The sequence below is a fragment of the Salmo salar genome, chromosome ssa19, assembly GCF_905237065.1.
Source record: "Salmo salar chromosome ssa19, Ssal_v3.1, whole genome shotgun sequence".
Taxonomy (NCBI): domain Eukaryota; kingdom Metazoa; phylum Chordata; class Actinopteri; order Salmoniformes; family Salmonidae; genus Salmo; species Salmo salar.
Window position 1 is genome coordinate 24,868,098 of NC_059460.1, and position 16,228 is coordinate 24,884,325.

Genomic DNA, 16,228 nt, shown 5'->3' on the forward strand with positions numbered 1-16,228 from the left:
AATGGTTTCAGTAATAGGTTTCAGTTTCCTAATGTTTTTGTTTTTCTGATTGAATGCATGCACTGAAAAAACAAGCTTTGGACGAAGGACTTCCACCGCTCCAAAGTTCACTCAAAGTCAACAGTTCTGATCTGGGTTTGATTTTGTTTTTGTTGTTTTAATTATTTCAATTTTGTTCATTCTCTTTTAATCTTCAATTGGTTGAAATCTATTGTTCAGTCATCACTTGGCTCATGTAAATGTTGTAGTTGCCCCAATAAACATCCTAAGGTCAAATTCCCCATAAGTGTTCATATTTCAAATGTAAATGTTGTAGCGACATAAAAATATTAAATAAACAATTTATTTGGGAAACATTCAGTCTTCGCTGTTTTCTTCATTAGCATGCTGATGACTTCAAGTTGTATTGGATTTATTTGTATCTGTTAAGACATTGAATACATGTTTAGTATGTTTAGTTCTCACTGGGAAGCAAGTTCACTTAAAGTTATGTGTAACCAAAAACCTAATTTGCATACACAATGAGTTATTAGCAAACAGATTGTTTGCCACAAGCTTCACAAAATGATTTGCCAGAAGTTCAAAAGTCGCCGCTAGATGTTTGCCAGAAGCCTGTTTTTTTTCAAGTAAGGGTGATGTTGGGAGGAGGGAATAGACAATGACACTAATGCCTAATAACTTAAATGATGTACCTCCACAGTGATGGCGTTCTTCTTCTGTGGCCTATTGAACCGGATTGTGGTGATGTTGTCCTCTGTGGAGACCAGCAGCGTGTCAAAGGTGGCAGCGCTCCCAGTGGGCTGTGCGGCTACCACAGGTCCCTCAGCAGCCAGGAGAGAGTCAATCAAGTCCACATACTGCTGTCTGGCATCTTCCTGAGATGGAGGAATAGAGAGTTATACAATGTATCAATGTATGCCTGTCAATGTCATTGTGTGAAGAAAATGGCACTTTACCAGACTGAGGACATTGGGAGTTTGTTTTTTATGGGCACTGAAAATTGTGACATTCAATAATAATGGATGCTTCTAATTTGTTTTTAATTTTATGAACTACAATCATTTTCAGCTGTGTTTGACCTTTCTCACAAGTCTGTTGTTTTTAACCAACTTGGGAGGAATAGCCTTGATAGACAAATGGGTATATTGCTCCCGAGCTTTTGTATAATTTCAGCTAGTAGTTTTGAAAGTAGTGCTCACGAGCCAAAACAGGTTCCGAAAATTGTAAAGTTGTGTACTACATCATCCATTTCATATATGTTACATCCTGCAAAAAAATAAAACCGTTTTGCAATCTGTATACAGTATGTTACAAATTCCAATTCGTACAATAAGTTATGAATTAAGTGCTTAAGATCCCAGACTGCATCTTCAATAAAATGTGTATGACAGTGCTGTTATGTATATGCAATAATGGACTGCAGATTACCTGAGATACAGAGCCCAGAGAGTTCCAGGCATCCCATTTGGCCTTGCCGACAAAGTCAAGCATCCCTGGCTTGGGGGTGTTACAGGGTCCCTGAGTAGCCTAATAAGACAATGAAGAGAAGATATTAAATGAGAGGATCGGTGTCTCCAATAGACTTTAAGGGCTTACTTTCTTCATCCTGTCTCCTTCATGCACTCTGATAGGTTAACAATCTGGGTCATTGTCATTATGTCTCAAATGGAAGAAAACAGACAAACAGGGAGGGACTACTTTAACTTGTCTAATAAGAAACTGCCCTGGATAGATGTACAACTGTTACAACAGATGTTATTCCTCTACTGTACAATAGAAACTTGTATTTTTGCTGACATAGCATCCATCGTGCAAACACCCGACCACATACATACACACGACAGCCTAATGGCAGAACTACATCTAGCTAGCACATAGATGTAAATGTAAATGATAGGGGGCGATGAAACAACGGAGCCCCATTCATTTTCAATGAAGGGAACCTAAGTGGGCAGGGGGACAGGTGGGCGACGTGAGCATGGGCGATGGAGCGTGAACAGGGCAGGACCAAAGTTGGGGAAAGCTGAAATGTTGTCACATACTCCGCGACATTGCGTTGCTATTGACCAATCAAAGCTTACTATAGTTTCCAGCCCCTACTGGATTGGCTGTTGATACCTAGCACTAGCTAGCCTCCGACATGAGGGCGAAGTTAGCATGGCTATCCCTATAGTGTGAATCACTGAGGTAAGATCCACACAGGGTCAGTTGATGTAAGTTGAGTCAGCCGAGTTGATGCCAGCAACCCTCAAGATTTTTCCTGTCAGCCCTGGGATTCAGAATGGTCAACCGTTCAGATACTGGCCCGCTCCTATAACCCCAAAGCTTCCTGCCATCCACCCAATACAACTGGTGACAGCAAGATGCTACTCAATACAACTGTGACACAGCAAAACTAAACAAGGAGCCCACCCCCTCTATCTCCCATGCTCTTGATGTTCGGAGACATGGCAGCCAAGTAGCTAAGAACAAAGACCTCTCACCTGTTTGAAGAGAGCATAGATTTTCAGCTTGGCCTCATTGCCAGGGTCTTTCTTCAGCGTGCCCATCTGACTCTTGGCACAGTTGAATTGCTCCACCGTCGCCCCCATCATAGAACCAGTTGCGTGCAGCTTCAGAGTGGGAATATGTTATACTTGGACAGCCCTGAAGAAATAATTTGAGGACAAATGAGTGACATTGCTAACTGGTACTGTATCCTAAACGGTGGTCCCGTGTGGCTCAGTTGGTAGTGCATGGTGTTTGCAACACCAGGGTTGTGGGTTCAATTCCCACGGGGGACCAGTACAGAGAAAAAAATGTATGAAATGTATGCATTCACTACTGTAAGTCGCTCTGGATAAGAGTGTCTGCTAAAATGAAAACAATTATGAACTGCACAAAGGCTAAATAAGCCTAAATGTTCCAATAAAATGCAAAATCACAAATTAACTTGGCTGAGGGCACTAAGATTGCTCCTAACACCTACAGTGGCCTTTTTTAAATTATTGCATTGGATATGGGGACAGGATGACACATTGTACTGTGAGAGTTGCAGTACTGTTTTTGATACAACCATGTTGTGACAGCATTCGATGGGCCATCAATAATTAGTTACTTGACCACTCCTCTGATTTTCATTCATTGGTAGTTAGACACACCCTCTCTGGTCTGATTTGACAAGGCTCATAAATCCGGATGTGGGGAAAAGGTCATTGTTATTGAAAATGTAGCTACTTTGGCTAGCAAGCTATAACCACAGAATATTTGCTTTAACTAGAAGTAGTAACTAGCTAGCAACCAAGCAGATCATCATGCAAGCTTTTGTGGTGGTAGCTGATACGTTGGAATGTAATGTCATTTATGTACGGTAGATCTCCTTCAGAACAACTCAGCGATTATTACCTAGCATGGTTGAGTAAACATCTTTTCAAGCAAGACAGACACCACCTACTCATGAGTCGTGCAGAAATTAACCAGTAACGTTATATGTGCAGAACATTACATCTTTGAGACAACCTTAACTAAATGCAGGCACCGATAGAGGCTCTCGTGCAAACCAGCTAAAACTACATGGTGAAAATAAAATGACCATTCGTTTCCATTAATAATTGAGTTATGCTAGACTAGCAAACTATTGCTCCCTTCATACGGAACAGCTAAACTCAAATCTACTCAGTTTGACCTCAGCTCCGTGCACCATGTCCACATCAAGTTAGCAGTAAATCTACCTTGCAAGTGAGTGTGGTGTTTTTAGCAAATTTTACCTGAAAAATCGCCACGGTGAAAATATGCGTAAAACTACAGACATGACAGTGGGGTAATTTCAGTCCAAAGTACAGTAGCAGACTTGGTTGTACAAGACAATTCGAATAAATTAATTCGCTGTTTACAATCCGGAACCCTCCCCCTCACCTTCGTTGCTTTCACCATTGGCTAATGCCCTGTTTACATCATGACGTATTCATTACGCCGTATGTCATCTTCATGCAATCTCGTACCTCTACTGGACGGAGACCATAAGGTCAATAATAGGGGTGCCTTCTCAATTGCGCCCTCCTCGTGTCATGTTACCTCTTTGCTCGTCTCCTTCTCACAACCCATTGGGGGAGAAGGTCAGAGGGGCGGGACCTCTGGCTTTCTCATCCAATGGGTTTTGACTGAGACGAGGAGAGAGGTTAGGAGGATACAAAAATGAGAAAAGGCCACAGTTTCACAACACAAGACAGGATGGAGGAGAGCATAGTTGCTTGTCAGATATCGCTTTTATTTTGGGAGATTGCAAAATATGACCTTTTTATTCAGAGGAGAGAAAAATATTGGGCGCATTTCAGCTGGTCACTTTTGTCAAGCGGTTGACCATCGTTGGTCACAGCCTTTCAAATTGTGATGCATTATCTGGTTATAAAAATTATCATACTTGCAACCATGTGGAAGGCATGAAGAACATTACAAAAATCATGTGATCAAAGGTCATGGAGTTTTTAATGAAACTGCAGTTGCTTCTCACCAACTGCACCATGCAGCCATCGCCTGTCATCCTCAAATTGTTTCTCTAACCTAGGTTGTAGATACTGTAGCTAGCCACCGCCACCTAATAATTATCGTAAAAACAAACGTCATTACCATCACAATAAACTAAAGCGGGAGGCAACAGTCATAAAGTGGCTTAAACTCCATAGAATTGATATCAGCGGAAATCTAATTAGCAAGAGAAATGTTTTTCTTTTTTGCAATACCGATGTCGGCCTTCTACAGCTGCGGTGGAAGGTGGCAGAGCTACAGGGGTGTTTGTCAGAACAGTCCCGAGCCACGAAAATGTCTGTAGGGTCAAACGGTTTGGCCTACTAACTACACTGAACAAAAATATAAACGCAACATGCAACAATTTCAAAGGTTTTACTGAGTTACAGTTCATTTCAATTAATTAATTAGGCCCTAATCTATGGATTTCACATGGCTGGGCAGGGGCAAGCCACGGGTGAGCCTGGGAGGTCATAGGCCCACCCACAGGGTAGCCAGACCCAGGCATTCTGTCTCCCCAGTGGGCTTTATTACAGACAGAAATACTCCTCAGTTTCTTCAGCTGTCCGAGTGGCTGGTCTCAGACGATCCCACAGGTGAAGAAGCCGGATATGGAGGTCCTGGGCTGGTGTGGTTACACATGGTATGTGGTTGTGTGGCCAGTTGGACATACTGCCAAATTCTCTAAAACATTGGAGGCGGCTTATGGTAGATAAATGAACATTACATTCTCTGGCAACAGCTCTGGTGGACATTCCTGCAGTCAGCATGCCAATTGCACGCTTCCTCAAAACTTAAGACATCTGTGACATTGTGTTGTGTGGCAAAACTTCACCTTTTAGAGTGGCCTTTTATTGTCCCCAGCATAAGGTGCCCCTGTGTAATGATCATGCTGTTAGTCAGCTTCTTGATATGCCACACCTAGCAAGTGGATGGATTATCTTGGCAAAGGAGAAATGCTCACTAACAGTGATGGAAACAAATTTGCACACACAATTTGATAGACCTTTTTGTGTGTATTTAACATTTCTGGGATTTTTTACAACACAGGAGGTTGGTGGTAACTTAATTGGAGAGAACGGCCTCGTGCTAATGACTGGAGCGGAATTATGGAATGGTATGAATTACATCAAACACATGATTTCCATGTTTGATGCCATTCCATTTGAGCGGTTCCAGACATTATTATGAGCCATTCTCCCCTCAGCAGCCTCCTGTGCTTTACATGTTGCATTTATATTTTTGTTCATTATAATATGAGCCCTCTATGGAAAGATGAGACTCTCACAAACACATACATGTCAGTTGGTTTGCCCACAAGACGTGTCTGAAGGTAAAATGTAAAATGAAAAAAATGTACAGTATATATGGATGTAGTTTAGTGACAAAATAGGGGTTAAATATTGGTAAAACAATATATATATATTGTATATATATATATATATACACACAGTTGAAGTCAGAAGTTTACATACACTTACACGGAACCCAAACTGGCTGCGTGCGTGCGCTATTGTGCGCTATCGTGCATAAATGTATTTTGTCCCCCTACACCAAACGCGATCACGGCACGCAGGTTAAAATATCAAAACAAACTCTGAACCAATTACATTAATTTGGGGACAGGTCGAAAAGCATTAAACATGTACGGCAATTTAGCTAGTTAGCTTGCACTTGCTAGCTAATTTGTCCTATTTAGCTAGCTTGCTGTTGCTTGCTAATTTGTCCTGGGATATAAACATTGAGTTGTTATTTTACCTGAAATGCACAAGTTCCTCTACTCCGGCAATTAATCCACACTTAAAACGGCAACCGAATTGTTTCTAGTCATCTCTCCTCCTTCGAGGCTTTTTCATCTTTGAATTTATATGGTGATTGGCATCTACACTTTTACCACGACAACTGGCAAAACATTTCGTCTTTCAATCACCCACGTGGGTACCTGCTTCTATAAACCAATGAAGAGATGGGAGGGGCAGGACTTTCAGCGCAATCTGCATCAGAAATAGAAAGGAGTTCTATTTTAGCCCTTGGACTCGCAGACGCAGACGCACTCGAGCAGTGTGGGTGCAATAATTGAATAACATGGATTTCTAAATTTATTTAGCGATGCTCGTGCTATTGTTGTGTCCGGTCTGGTCAGCATGTTAGGTTGGAGTCATTAAAACTAGTTTTTCAACCACTCCACTCATTTCTTGTGAACAAACTATAGTTTTGGCAAGTCGGTTAGGACATCTACTTTGTGCATGACACAAGTAATTTTTCCAGCAATTGTTTACAGACAGATTATTTCACTTATAATTCACTGTATCACAATTCCAGTGGGTCAGAAGTTTACATACACTAAGTTGACTGTGCCTTTAAAACCTCTCTGGGGTAGCTGGGACGTGACCATCCCACCTGCGGGACACATAATAGCCAGTGAAATAGCAGGGCACCAAATTCAAAACAACAAAAATCTCATAATTAACATTTCTCACACATACAAGTATTATACACCATTTTATAGATAAGACTCTCGTTAATCCAACCACATTGTCCGATTTCGAAAAGGCTTTACGGCGAAAGCAAAACAATAGATTATGTTAGGACAGCGCCTAAAAAATAAAAGCCATTTTCCAACCAAGGAGAGGCGTCACAAAAACCAGAAATACAGCTAAAATTAAGCACTAACCTTTGATGATCTTCATCAGATGGCACTCATAGGACTTCATGTTACACAATACATGTATGTTTTGCTCGATAAAGTTCATATTTATATCCAAAAACCCCATTTTACATTGGCCCGTAATGTTCAGAAATGTTTTTCCTTCAAAAACTTGAGCACATCAATTTATAGAAATACTCATCATAAACATTGATAAAATATTAAACTGTTATTCAAAGAATTATAGATAAACATCTCCTTGATGCAACTGCTGTGACAGATTTCAAAAAAGCTTCATGGGGAAAGCACACTTTACAATAATCTGAGTACGGCGCTCAGAAAACAACATCAGGCAATACAGATACCCGCCATTTTGGAGTCATCTAAAATCATAAATAGCATTATAAATATTCACTTACCTTTGATGATATTCATCAGAATGCACTCCCAGGAATCCCAGGTCCACAATAAATGCTGTTTTGTTCGATAAAGTTCATAATTTATGTCCAAATACCTCCTTTTTGTTAGCGCATTCAGTAAGCTACTCCGAATGTAGGAAGCGCGCCGAACATTTCGCGACGAAAAGACAAAAGAAGTTCTATTTACGTTCGTAGAAACATGTCAAACAATGTATAGCATCAATCTTTAGGGCTTTTTTAACATAAATCTTCAATCATATTCCAACCGGACGATTCCAATGTCTTCAAAAATGTAATGGAACACAGCTACCTCTCACGTGAATTCGCACCACTGAACTCATGTCCTTTTCTGAGTCACCAACTTCCAAGCCTTCTTGTTCGCTCTCTGTTCACTGTAGAAGCCTGAAACAACGTTCTAAAGACTGTTGACATCTAGTGGAAGCCTTAGGAAGTGCAACATGAACCCTAAGTCACTGTATACTGTAAAGGCAATCACTTAAAAAAACTACAAGCCTCAGATTTCCCACTTCCTGGTTGAATTTTTCTCAGGTTTTTGCCTGCCATATGAGTTCTGTTATACACACAGACATCATTCAAACAGTTATAGAAACTTCAGAGTGTTTTCTATCCAAATCTACTAATAATATGCATATCTTAGTTTCTGGCCGTTAATAGCAGGCAGTTTACTCTGGGCACGTCAGTCATCCAAGCTACTCAATACTGACACCATCCATAAGAAGATAAGGAGTAATAATATGCATATCCTACCTTCTGGGCCCGAGGAGCAGGCAATTTAATTTGGGCGCGCTTTTTCATCCAGAATTCTGAATGCTGCCCCCTATCCTAGAGAAGTTTTAAACAGCTTGGAAAACTCCAGAAAATTATGTAAGGGCTTTAGAAGCTTCTGATAGGCTAATTGACATCATTTGAGTCAATTGGAGCTGTACTTGTGGATGTATTTCAAGGCCTACCTTCAAAGTCAGTGCCTCTTTGTTTGACATCATGGGAAAATCAAAAGAAATCAGCCAAGACCTCAGGAAAGCAATTGTAGACCTCCACAAGTCTGGTTCATCCTTTGGGAGCAATTTCCAAACGCCTGAAGGTACCACATTCATCTGTACAAACAATAGTACGCAAGTATAAACATTTACATTTACATTTACATTACATTTAAGTCATTTAGCAGACGCTCTTATCCAGAGCGACTTACAAATTGGTGCATTCACTTTATGATATCCAGTGGAACAACCACTTTACAATAGTACATCAATATCTTTTTTTATTTTATTTTTGTCTTTTTTTTGTGGGGGGGGGGGTTGGGGGGTTAGAAGGATTACTTTATCCTATCCCAGGTATTCCTTAACCTGTTAGGGCTAGGGGGCAGCATTGACACGGCTGGATAAAAAACATACCCGATTTAATCTGGTTACCACTCCTACTCAGTAACTAGAATATGCATATACTTATTACATATGGATAGAAAACACCCTAAATTTTCTAAAACTGTTTGAATGGTGTCTGTGAGTATAACAGAACTCAAATGGCAGGTCAAAACCTGAGAGATTCCTTTACAGGAAGTGGCCTGTCTGACCATTTCTGGAACTTCTTTGCCATCTCTATCATTTACTAAGGATCTCTGCTCTAACGTGACACTTCCCACGTCGTCCATAGGCTCTCAGAGCCCGGGAAAAAAGAGAATGTCGTCATTCCAGCCCCAGGCTGAAACACATTATCGCCTTTCTCAAGTGGCCCATCAAGAGACACTAGCTTATGCGCGTGACCCCGACCGCCCCCGCCTTTGGGATTTTTTCCTCTGTTTGCCGAAAAGGAGATTCCCTGTCGGAATTTTATCGCTTTTCTACGAGAAAAATGACGTAAAAATAGATTTTAAACAGCGGTTGACATGCTTCGACGTACGGCAATGGAATACTTTGAATTTTATTGTCAGGAATTGCGCCAAGCGCGCGACACTTCTTTACTATTTCGGATAGTGTCTGGAACGCACGAACAAAACGCCGCTATTCGGATATAACGATGGATTATTTTGGACCAAACCAACATTTGTTATTGAAGTAGACGTCCTGGGTGTGCATTCTGACGAAGACAACAAAAGGTAATGACATTTTTATAATAGTAAATATGATTATGGTGAGTGCTAAACTTGCCGGGTGTCTAAATAGCGAGCCCGTGATGCCTGGGCTATGTACTTAGAATATTGCAAAATGTGCTTTCACCAAAAAGCTATTTTAAAATCGGACATATCGAGTGCATAGAGGAGGTCTGTATCTATAATTCTTAAAATAATTGTTATGCTTTTTGTGAACGTTTATCGTGAGTAATTTAGTAAAATGTTAGCGAATTCCCCGTAAGTTTGCGGGGGTATGCTAGTTCTGAACGTCACATGCTAATGTAAAAAGCTGGTTTTTGATATAAATATGAACTTGATTGAACAAAACATGCATGTATTGTATAACATAATGTCCTAGGGTTGTCATCTGATGAAGATCATCAAAGGTGAGTGCTGCATTTAGCTGTCTTCTGGGTTTTGGTGACATTATATGCTGGCTTGAAAAATGGGTGTCTGATTATTTCTGGCTTGGTACTCTGCTGACATAATCTAATGTTTTGCTTTCGTTGTAAAGCCTTTTTGAAATCGGACAGTGTGGTTAGATTAACGAGAGTCTTATCTTTAAATGGCTGTAAAATAGTCATATGTTTGAGAAATTGAAGTAATAGGATTTTGAAGATTTTGAAAATCGCGCCACAGGCTGGCAGTGGCTGTTACGTAGGTGGGACGAATTCGTCCCGCCGGTCCCATAGAGGTTAAAGAGGTGGGCTTTCAGGTGTCTCCGGAAGGTGGTGATTGACTCCACTGTCCTTGCGTCGTGAGGGAGCTTGTTCCACCATTGGGGTGCCAGAGCAGCGAACAGTTTTGACTGGGCTGAGCGGGAACTGTGCTTCCGCAGATGTAGGGGGGCCAGCAGGCCAGAGGTGGATGAAAGTAGTGCCCTTGTTTGGGTGTAGGGACTGATCAGAGCCTGAAGGTACGGAGGTGCCGTTCCCCTCGCAGCTCCGTAGGCAAGCACTATGGTCTTGTAGCAGATGCGAGCTTCAACTGGAAGCCAGTGGAGTGTGCGGAGGAGCGGAGTGACGTGAGAGAACTTGGGAAGTTTGAACACCAGACAGGCTGCAGCGTTCTGGATGAGTTGTAGGGGTTTAATGGCACAGGCAGGGAGCCCAGCCAACAGCGAGTTGCAGTAATCCAGACGGGAGATGACAAGTGCCTGGATTAGGACCTGCGCCGCTTCCTGTGTAAGGCAGGGTCGTACTCTGCGAATGTTGTAGAGCATGAACCTACAGGATCGGGTCACCGCCTTGATGTTAGCGGAGAATGACAGGGTGTTGTTGGAGAACGACAAGGCTCATAGCACTCTGGGAGGAGGACACAATGGAGTTGTCAACCGTGATGGCGAGATCATGGAACGGGCAGTCCTTCCCCGGGAGGAAGAGCAGCTCCGTCTTGCCGAGGTTCAGCTTGAGGTGGTGATCCGTCATCCACACTGATATGTCTGCCAGACATGCAGAGATGCGATTCGCCACCTGGTTATCAGAAGGGGGAAAGGAGAAGATGAATTGATATGACAGAGCCAAGTGACTTGGTGTATAGCGAGAATAGGAGAGGGCCTAGAACTGAGCCCTAGGGGACACCAGTGGTGAGAGCACGTGGTGCAGAGAAAGATTCTCGCCACGCCACCTGGTAGGAGAGACCTGTCAGGTAGGACGCAATCCAAGAGTGAGCCGTGCCGGAGATGCCCAACTCGGAGAGGGTGGAGAGAAGAATCTGATGGTTCACAGTATCAAAGGCAGCAGATTGGTCTAGAAGGATGAGAGCAGAGGAGAGAGAGTTAGCTTTAGCAGTGCGGAGAGCCTCCGTGACACAGAGAAGAGCAGTCTCAGTTGAATGACCAGTCTTGAAACCTGACTGATTTGGATCAAGAAGGTCATTCTGAGAGAGATAGCAAGAGAGCTGGCCAAGGACGGCATGCTCAAGAGTTTTGGAGAGAAAAGAAAGAAGGGATACTGGTCTGTAGTTGTTGACATCGGAGGGATCGAGTCTAGGTTTTTTGAGAAGGGGTGCAACTCTCGCTCTCTTGAAGACGGAAGGGAGAGGGGAGAAATAGGTCAAAGCATAGAGTAGGGCAATGTGAGCAGGACCAGCAGTGTCGTTTGACTTAAAACCTGTTAGGGCTAGGGGGCAGCATTTGCACGTCTGGATAAAAAAAATGTACCCGATTTAATCTGGTTACTAATCCTACCCAGTAACTAGAATATGCATATACTTATTATATATGGATAGAAAACACTCTAAAGTTTCTAAAACTGTTTGAATGGTGTCTGTGAGTATAACAGAACTCATTTGGCAGGCAAAACCCTGAGACAGATTCTGACAGGAAGTGGACATCTGATGTGTTGTATTACCTTTAAACCTATGCCATTGAAAAACACAGGGGCTGAGGAATATTTTGGCACTTCCTATTGCTTCCACTAGATGTCCCCAGCCTTTACAAAGTGTTTTGAGTCTTCTGGAGGGAGATCTGACCGAACAAGAGCCATGGAACGATGATGTCCCATTAGACACCTGGCGCGCGAGTTCATGTTGGGTACCCTCGTTCCAATACGTTATAAAAGAGTATGCATTCGTCCACCTTGAATATTATTCATGTTCTGGTTAAAAAAGGCCCTAATGATTTATGCTATACAACGTTTGACATGTTTGAACGAACGTAAATATATTTTTTCCCCTCGTTCATGACGAGAAGTCCGGCTGGCTTAGATCATGTGCTAACAAGACGGAGATTTTTGGACATAAATGATGAGCTTTTTTGAACAAAACTACATTCGTTATGGACCTGTGATACCTGGAAGTGACATCTGATGAAGAGAATCAAAGGTAATGGATTATTTACATAGTATTTTCGATTTTAGATCTCCCCAACATGACGTCTAGTCTGTATCGCAACGCGTATTTTTCTGGGCGCAGTGCTCAGATTATTGCAAAGTGTGATTTCCCAGTAAGGTTATTTTTAAATCTGGCAAGTTGATTGCGTTCAAGAGATGTAAATCTATAATTCTTTAAATGACAATATAATATTTTACCAATGTTTTCTAATTTTAATTATTTAATTTGTGGTGCTGACTTGACTGCCGGTTATTGGAGGGAAACGATTTCCTCAACATCAATGCCATAGTAAAACGCTGTTTTTGGATATAAATATGAACTTGATAGAACTAAAAATGCATGCATTGTCTAACATAATGTCCTAGGAGTGTCATCTGATGGAGATTGTAAAAGGTTAGTGCATCATTTTAGCTGGTTTTATGGTTTTGGTGACCCTGTCTTTGAATTGACAAAACATTACACACAACTCTTGTAAATGTACTGTCCTAACATACTCTAAATTTATGCTTTCGCAGTAAAACCTTTTTGAAATCGTAAAACGTGGTTAGATTAAGGAGATGTTTATCTTTCAAAGGGTGTAAAATAGTTGTATGTTTGAAAAATTTGAATTTTGACATTTATTTGGATTCAAATTTGCCGCTCTTGAAATGCACCTGCTGTTGATGGAGTGCACCACGGGTGGCACGCTAGCGTCCCACCTAGCCCATAGAGGTTAACAAACGAGGATTGGATGTCGTCAACCTTCTTTTCAAAATGGTTGACGAAGTCATCCTCAGAGAGGGAGAAGGTGGGAGGAGGATTCAGGAGGGAGGAGAAGGTGGCAAAGAGCTTCTTAGGGTTAGAGGCAGATACTTGCAATTTAGAGTGGTAGAAAGTGGCTTTAGCAGCAGAAACAGAGGAAGAAAATGTAGAGAGGAGGGAGTGAGAAGATGCCAGGTCCGCAGGGAGGCTAGTTTTCCTCCATTTCCGCTCGGCTGCCCGGAGCCCTGTTCTGTGAGCTCGCAATGAGTCGTCAAGCCACGGAGCAGGAGGGGAGGACCGAGCCGGCTGGGAGGATAGGGGACATAGAGAGTCAAAGGATGCAGAAAGGGAGGAGAGGAGGGTTGAGGAGGCAGAATCAGGAGATTGGTTGGAGAAGAATTGAGCAGAGGGAAGAGATGATAGGATGGAAGAGGAGAGAGTAGCGGGAGAGAGAAAGCGAATGTTGCGACGGCGCAATACCATCTGAGTAGGGGCAGAATGAGTAGTGTTGGAGGAGAGCGAGAGGGAAAAGGATACAAGGTAGTGGTCAGAGACTTGGAGGGGAGTTGCAATGAGATTAGTGGAAGAACAGCATCTAGTAAAGATGAGGTCAAGCGTATTGCCTGCCTTGTGAGTAGGGGGGGATGGTGAGAGGGTGAGGTCAAAAGAGAAGAGGAGTGGAAAGAAGGAGGCAGAGAGAAATGAGTCAAAGGTAGACGTAGGGAGGTTAAAGTCACCCAGAACTGTGAGGGGTGAGCCATCCTCAGGAAAGGAACTTATCAAGGCGTCAAGCTCATTGATGAACTCTCCAAGGGAACCTGGAGGGCGATAAATGATAAGGATGTTAAGCTTGAAAGGGCTGGTAACTGTGACAGCATGGAATTCAAAGGAGGCGATAGACAGATGGGTCAGGGGAGAAAGAGAGAATGTCCACTTGGGAGAGATGAGGATTGCAGTGCCACCACCCCGCTGACCAGATGCTCTCGGGGTATGTGAGAATACGTGGTCAGACGAGGAGAGAGCAGCAGGAGTAGCAGTGTTTTCTGTGGTAATCCATGTTTCCGTCAGCGCCAAGAAGTCGGGGGACTGGAGGGTAGCATAGGCTGAGATGAACTCTGCCTCGTTGGCTGCAGACCGGCAGTTCCAGAGGCTGCCGGAGACCTGGAACTCCACCTGGGTCGTGCGCGCTGGGACCACCAGGTATGTATATATATATATATATATACACACACACAGTATGTTATTCAATGTGTTTCTATGGACTAATAGCTTTAAGGACAAATTCAATGTTTTATCAAATATAACATGTTTTATACTTACAGGGGTCCTAAAATTCTGAATCAAATAGCTAAATGATCTTTGATATGACCATTTCAAAAGGGGAATTTCACCTTGGGGAAATCTGTGCTTGTTTTTATTATGTCTGAGGCATTTCTTGGACAGTGAGATGTGTTTTACACATAATTGCCCAGGAGGAAAGCAGATCAGGGCTTCGCACGCTGAATGATACACCCTATGACGGCTTCCAGTGCAATGACGGGGGTCCTGTTAAATCATGTAGTCCTGGCTTATGGCATTTTGCAAAGGCTCTATGTTATACTGATCGCGCTATACGCTTTTGTTGCTGTAGATATGGTTGTCCTTGTTCAATAGAGCCATTGGACATCTTTCAGCGATGTTCCTATCAGCAGATTCATTGGTAAATATACAAGCAGACACATTTTTTCAGTCTAAGACTACAACTTGTGTTGAGTGGTTCTTTGAGCTCTGGCCCCCGTCCATCCCCCAAGGCAGGCTTTTTTTTTAGAAGGCGGACTCTAACAACAATCCTTTGGGCAAAACTGAAAAAAACAGACGAATTAATTACTTAAAAATCATGCAATGTGATTTTCTGGATTTTTGTTTTAGATTCCGTCTCTCACAGTTGAAGTGTACCTATGATAAAAAGTAGGAAAACCTGCAAAATCGGCAGTGTATCAAATACTTGTTCTCCCCACTGTACATGGCTGTAGGTAGATACTGTCTGCCTACCAACCTATGCTTACTTGTACAGTCTGGTCCCTGTGCAAAGGTTGAAGTTTATGCCATATTTCTTTGTATTAGGCTAGATATTGATATGATATGTAAGATATGTATGTAAGATTGCTATTCATTGACTACAGCTCAGCGTTCAACACCATAGTGCCCTCAAAGCTCATCAATAAGCTAAGGACCCTGGTACTAAACACCTCCCTCTGCAACTGGATCCTGGACTTTCTGACAGTCCCCAGGTGGTAAGGGTAGGTACCAACACATCCACCATGTTAATCCTCAACACAGGGGCCCCTCAGTGGTGCATGCTCAGCCCCCTCCTGTACTCCCTGTTCACTCATGACTGCACGGCCAGGCATGACTCCAACACCATCATTACATTTGCAGATGACACAACCGTGGTAGGCCTGGTCACCAAAAACAATGAGACAGCCTATAGGGAGGTCAGAGACCTGGCCGTGTGGTGCCAGGACAACAACCTCTCCCTCAACGTGATCCATATAAAGGAGATGATTGTGGACTACAGGAAAAAGAGGACCGAGCACGCCCCCATTCTCATCAACGGGGCTGCAGTGGAGCAGGTTAAGAGCTTCAAGTTCCTTGGTTTCCACATCACCAACAAACTAACATGGTCCAAGCACACCAAGACAGTCGTGAAGCGGGCACGACAAAACCTATTCCCCCTTAGGAGACTGAAAAGATTTGGCATAGGATCTCAGATCCTCAAAAAGTTCTACAGCTGCACCATCGAGAGCATCCTGGCTGGTTGCATCACTGCCTGGTATGGCAACTGCTCGGCCTCTGACCGCAAGGCACTACAGAGGGTAGTGCGAATGGCCCAGTACATCACTGAGGCCAAGCTTCCTGCCATCCAGGACCTCTATACCAGGCTGTGTCAGAGGAAGGCCCAAAAAATTGTCAAAGACT

The 16,228-nt window shown here is 42.8% G+C and overlaps 1 protein-coding gene across 2 annotated transcripts in view; it reads right to left on the reverse strand.

The window, feature by feature from the left end:
- Positions 1-4,058, reverse strand: part of eci2 (enoyl-CoA delta isomerase 2) — a 16,364-nt gene extending 12,306 nt beyond the window's left edge. Inside the window, exons 1-4 of one of the 2 annotated variants that reach the window (XM_014157567.2) lie at positions 3,895-4,058; positions 2,484-2,646; positions 1,429-1,527; positions 693-875 (exon numbers count right to left, since the gene is read on the reverse strand). In XM_014157567.2, the coding sequence (XP_014013042.1) occupies positions 693-875; positions 1,429-1,527; positions 2,484-2,594 (393 nt within the window). In that variant the 5' untranslated portion in view covers positions 2,595-2,646; positions 3,895-4,058. Of the gene's footprint in view, positions 1-692; positions 876-1,428; positions 1,528-2,483; positions 2,647-3,746; positions 3,818-3,894 lie in introns of those variants that run through there. The other variant, NM_001141743.2, reaches the window with a different exon arrangement.
- Between the last annotated feature and the right edge of the window lie 12,170 nt (positions 4,059-16,228).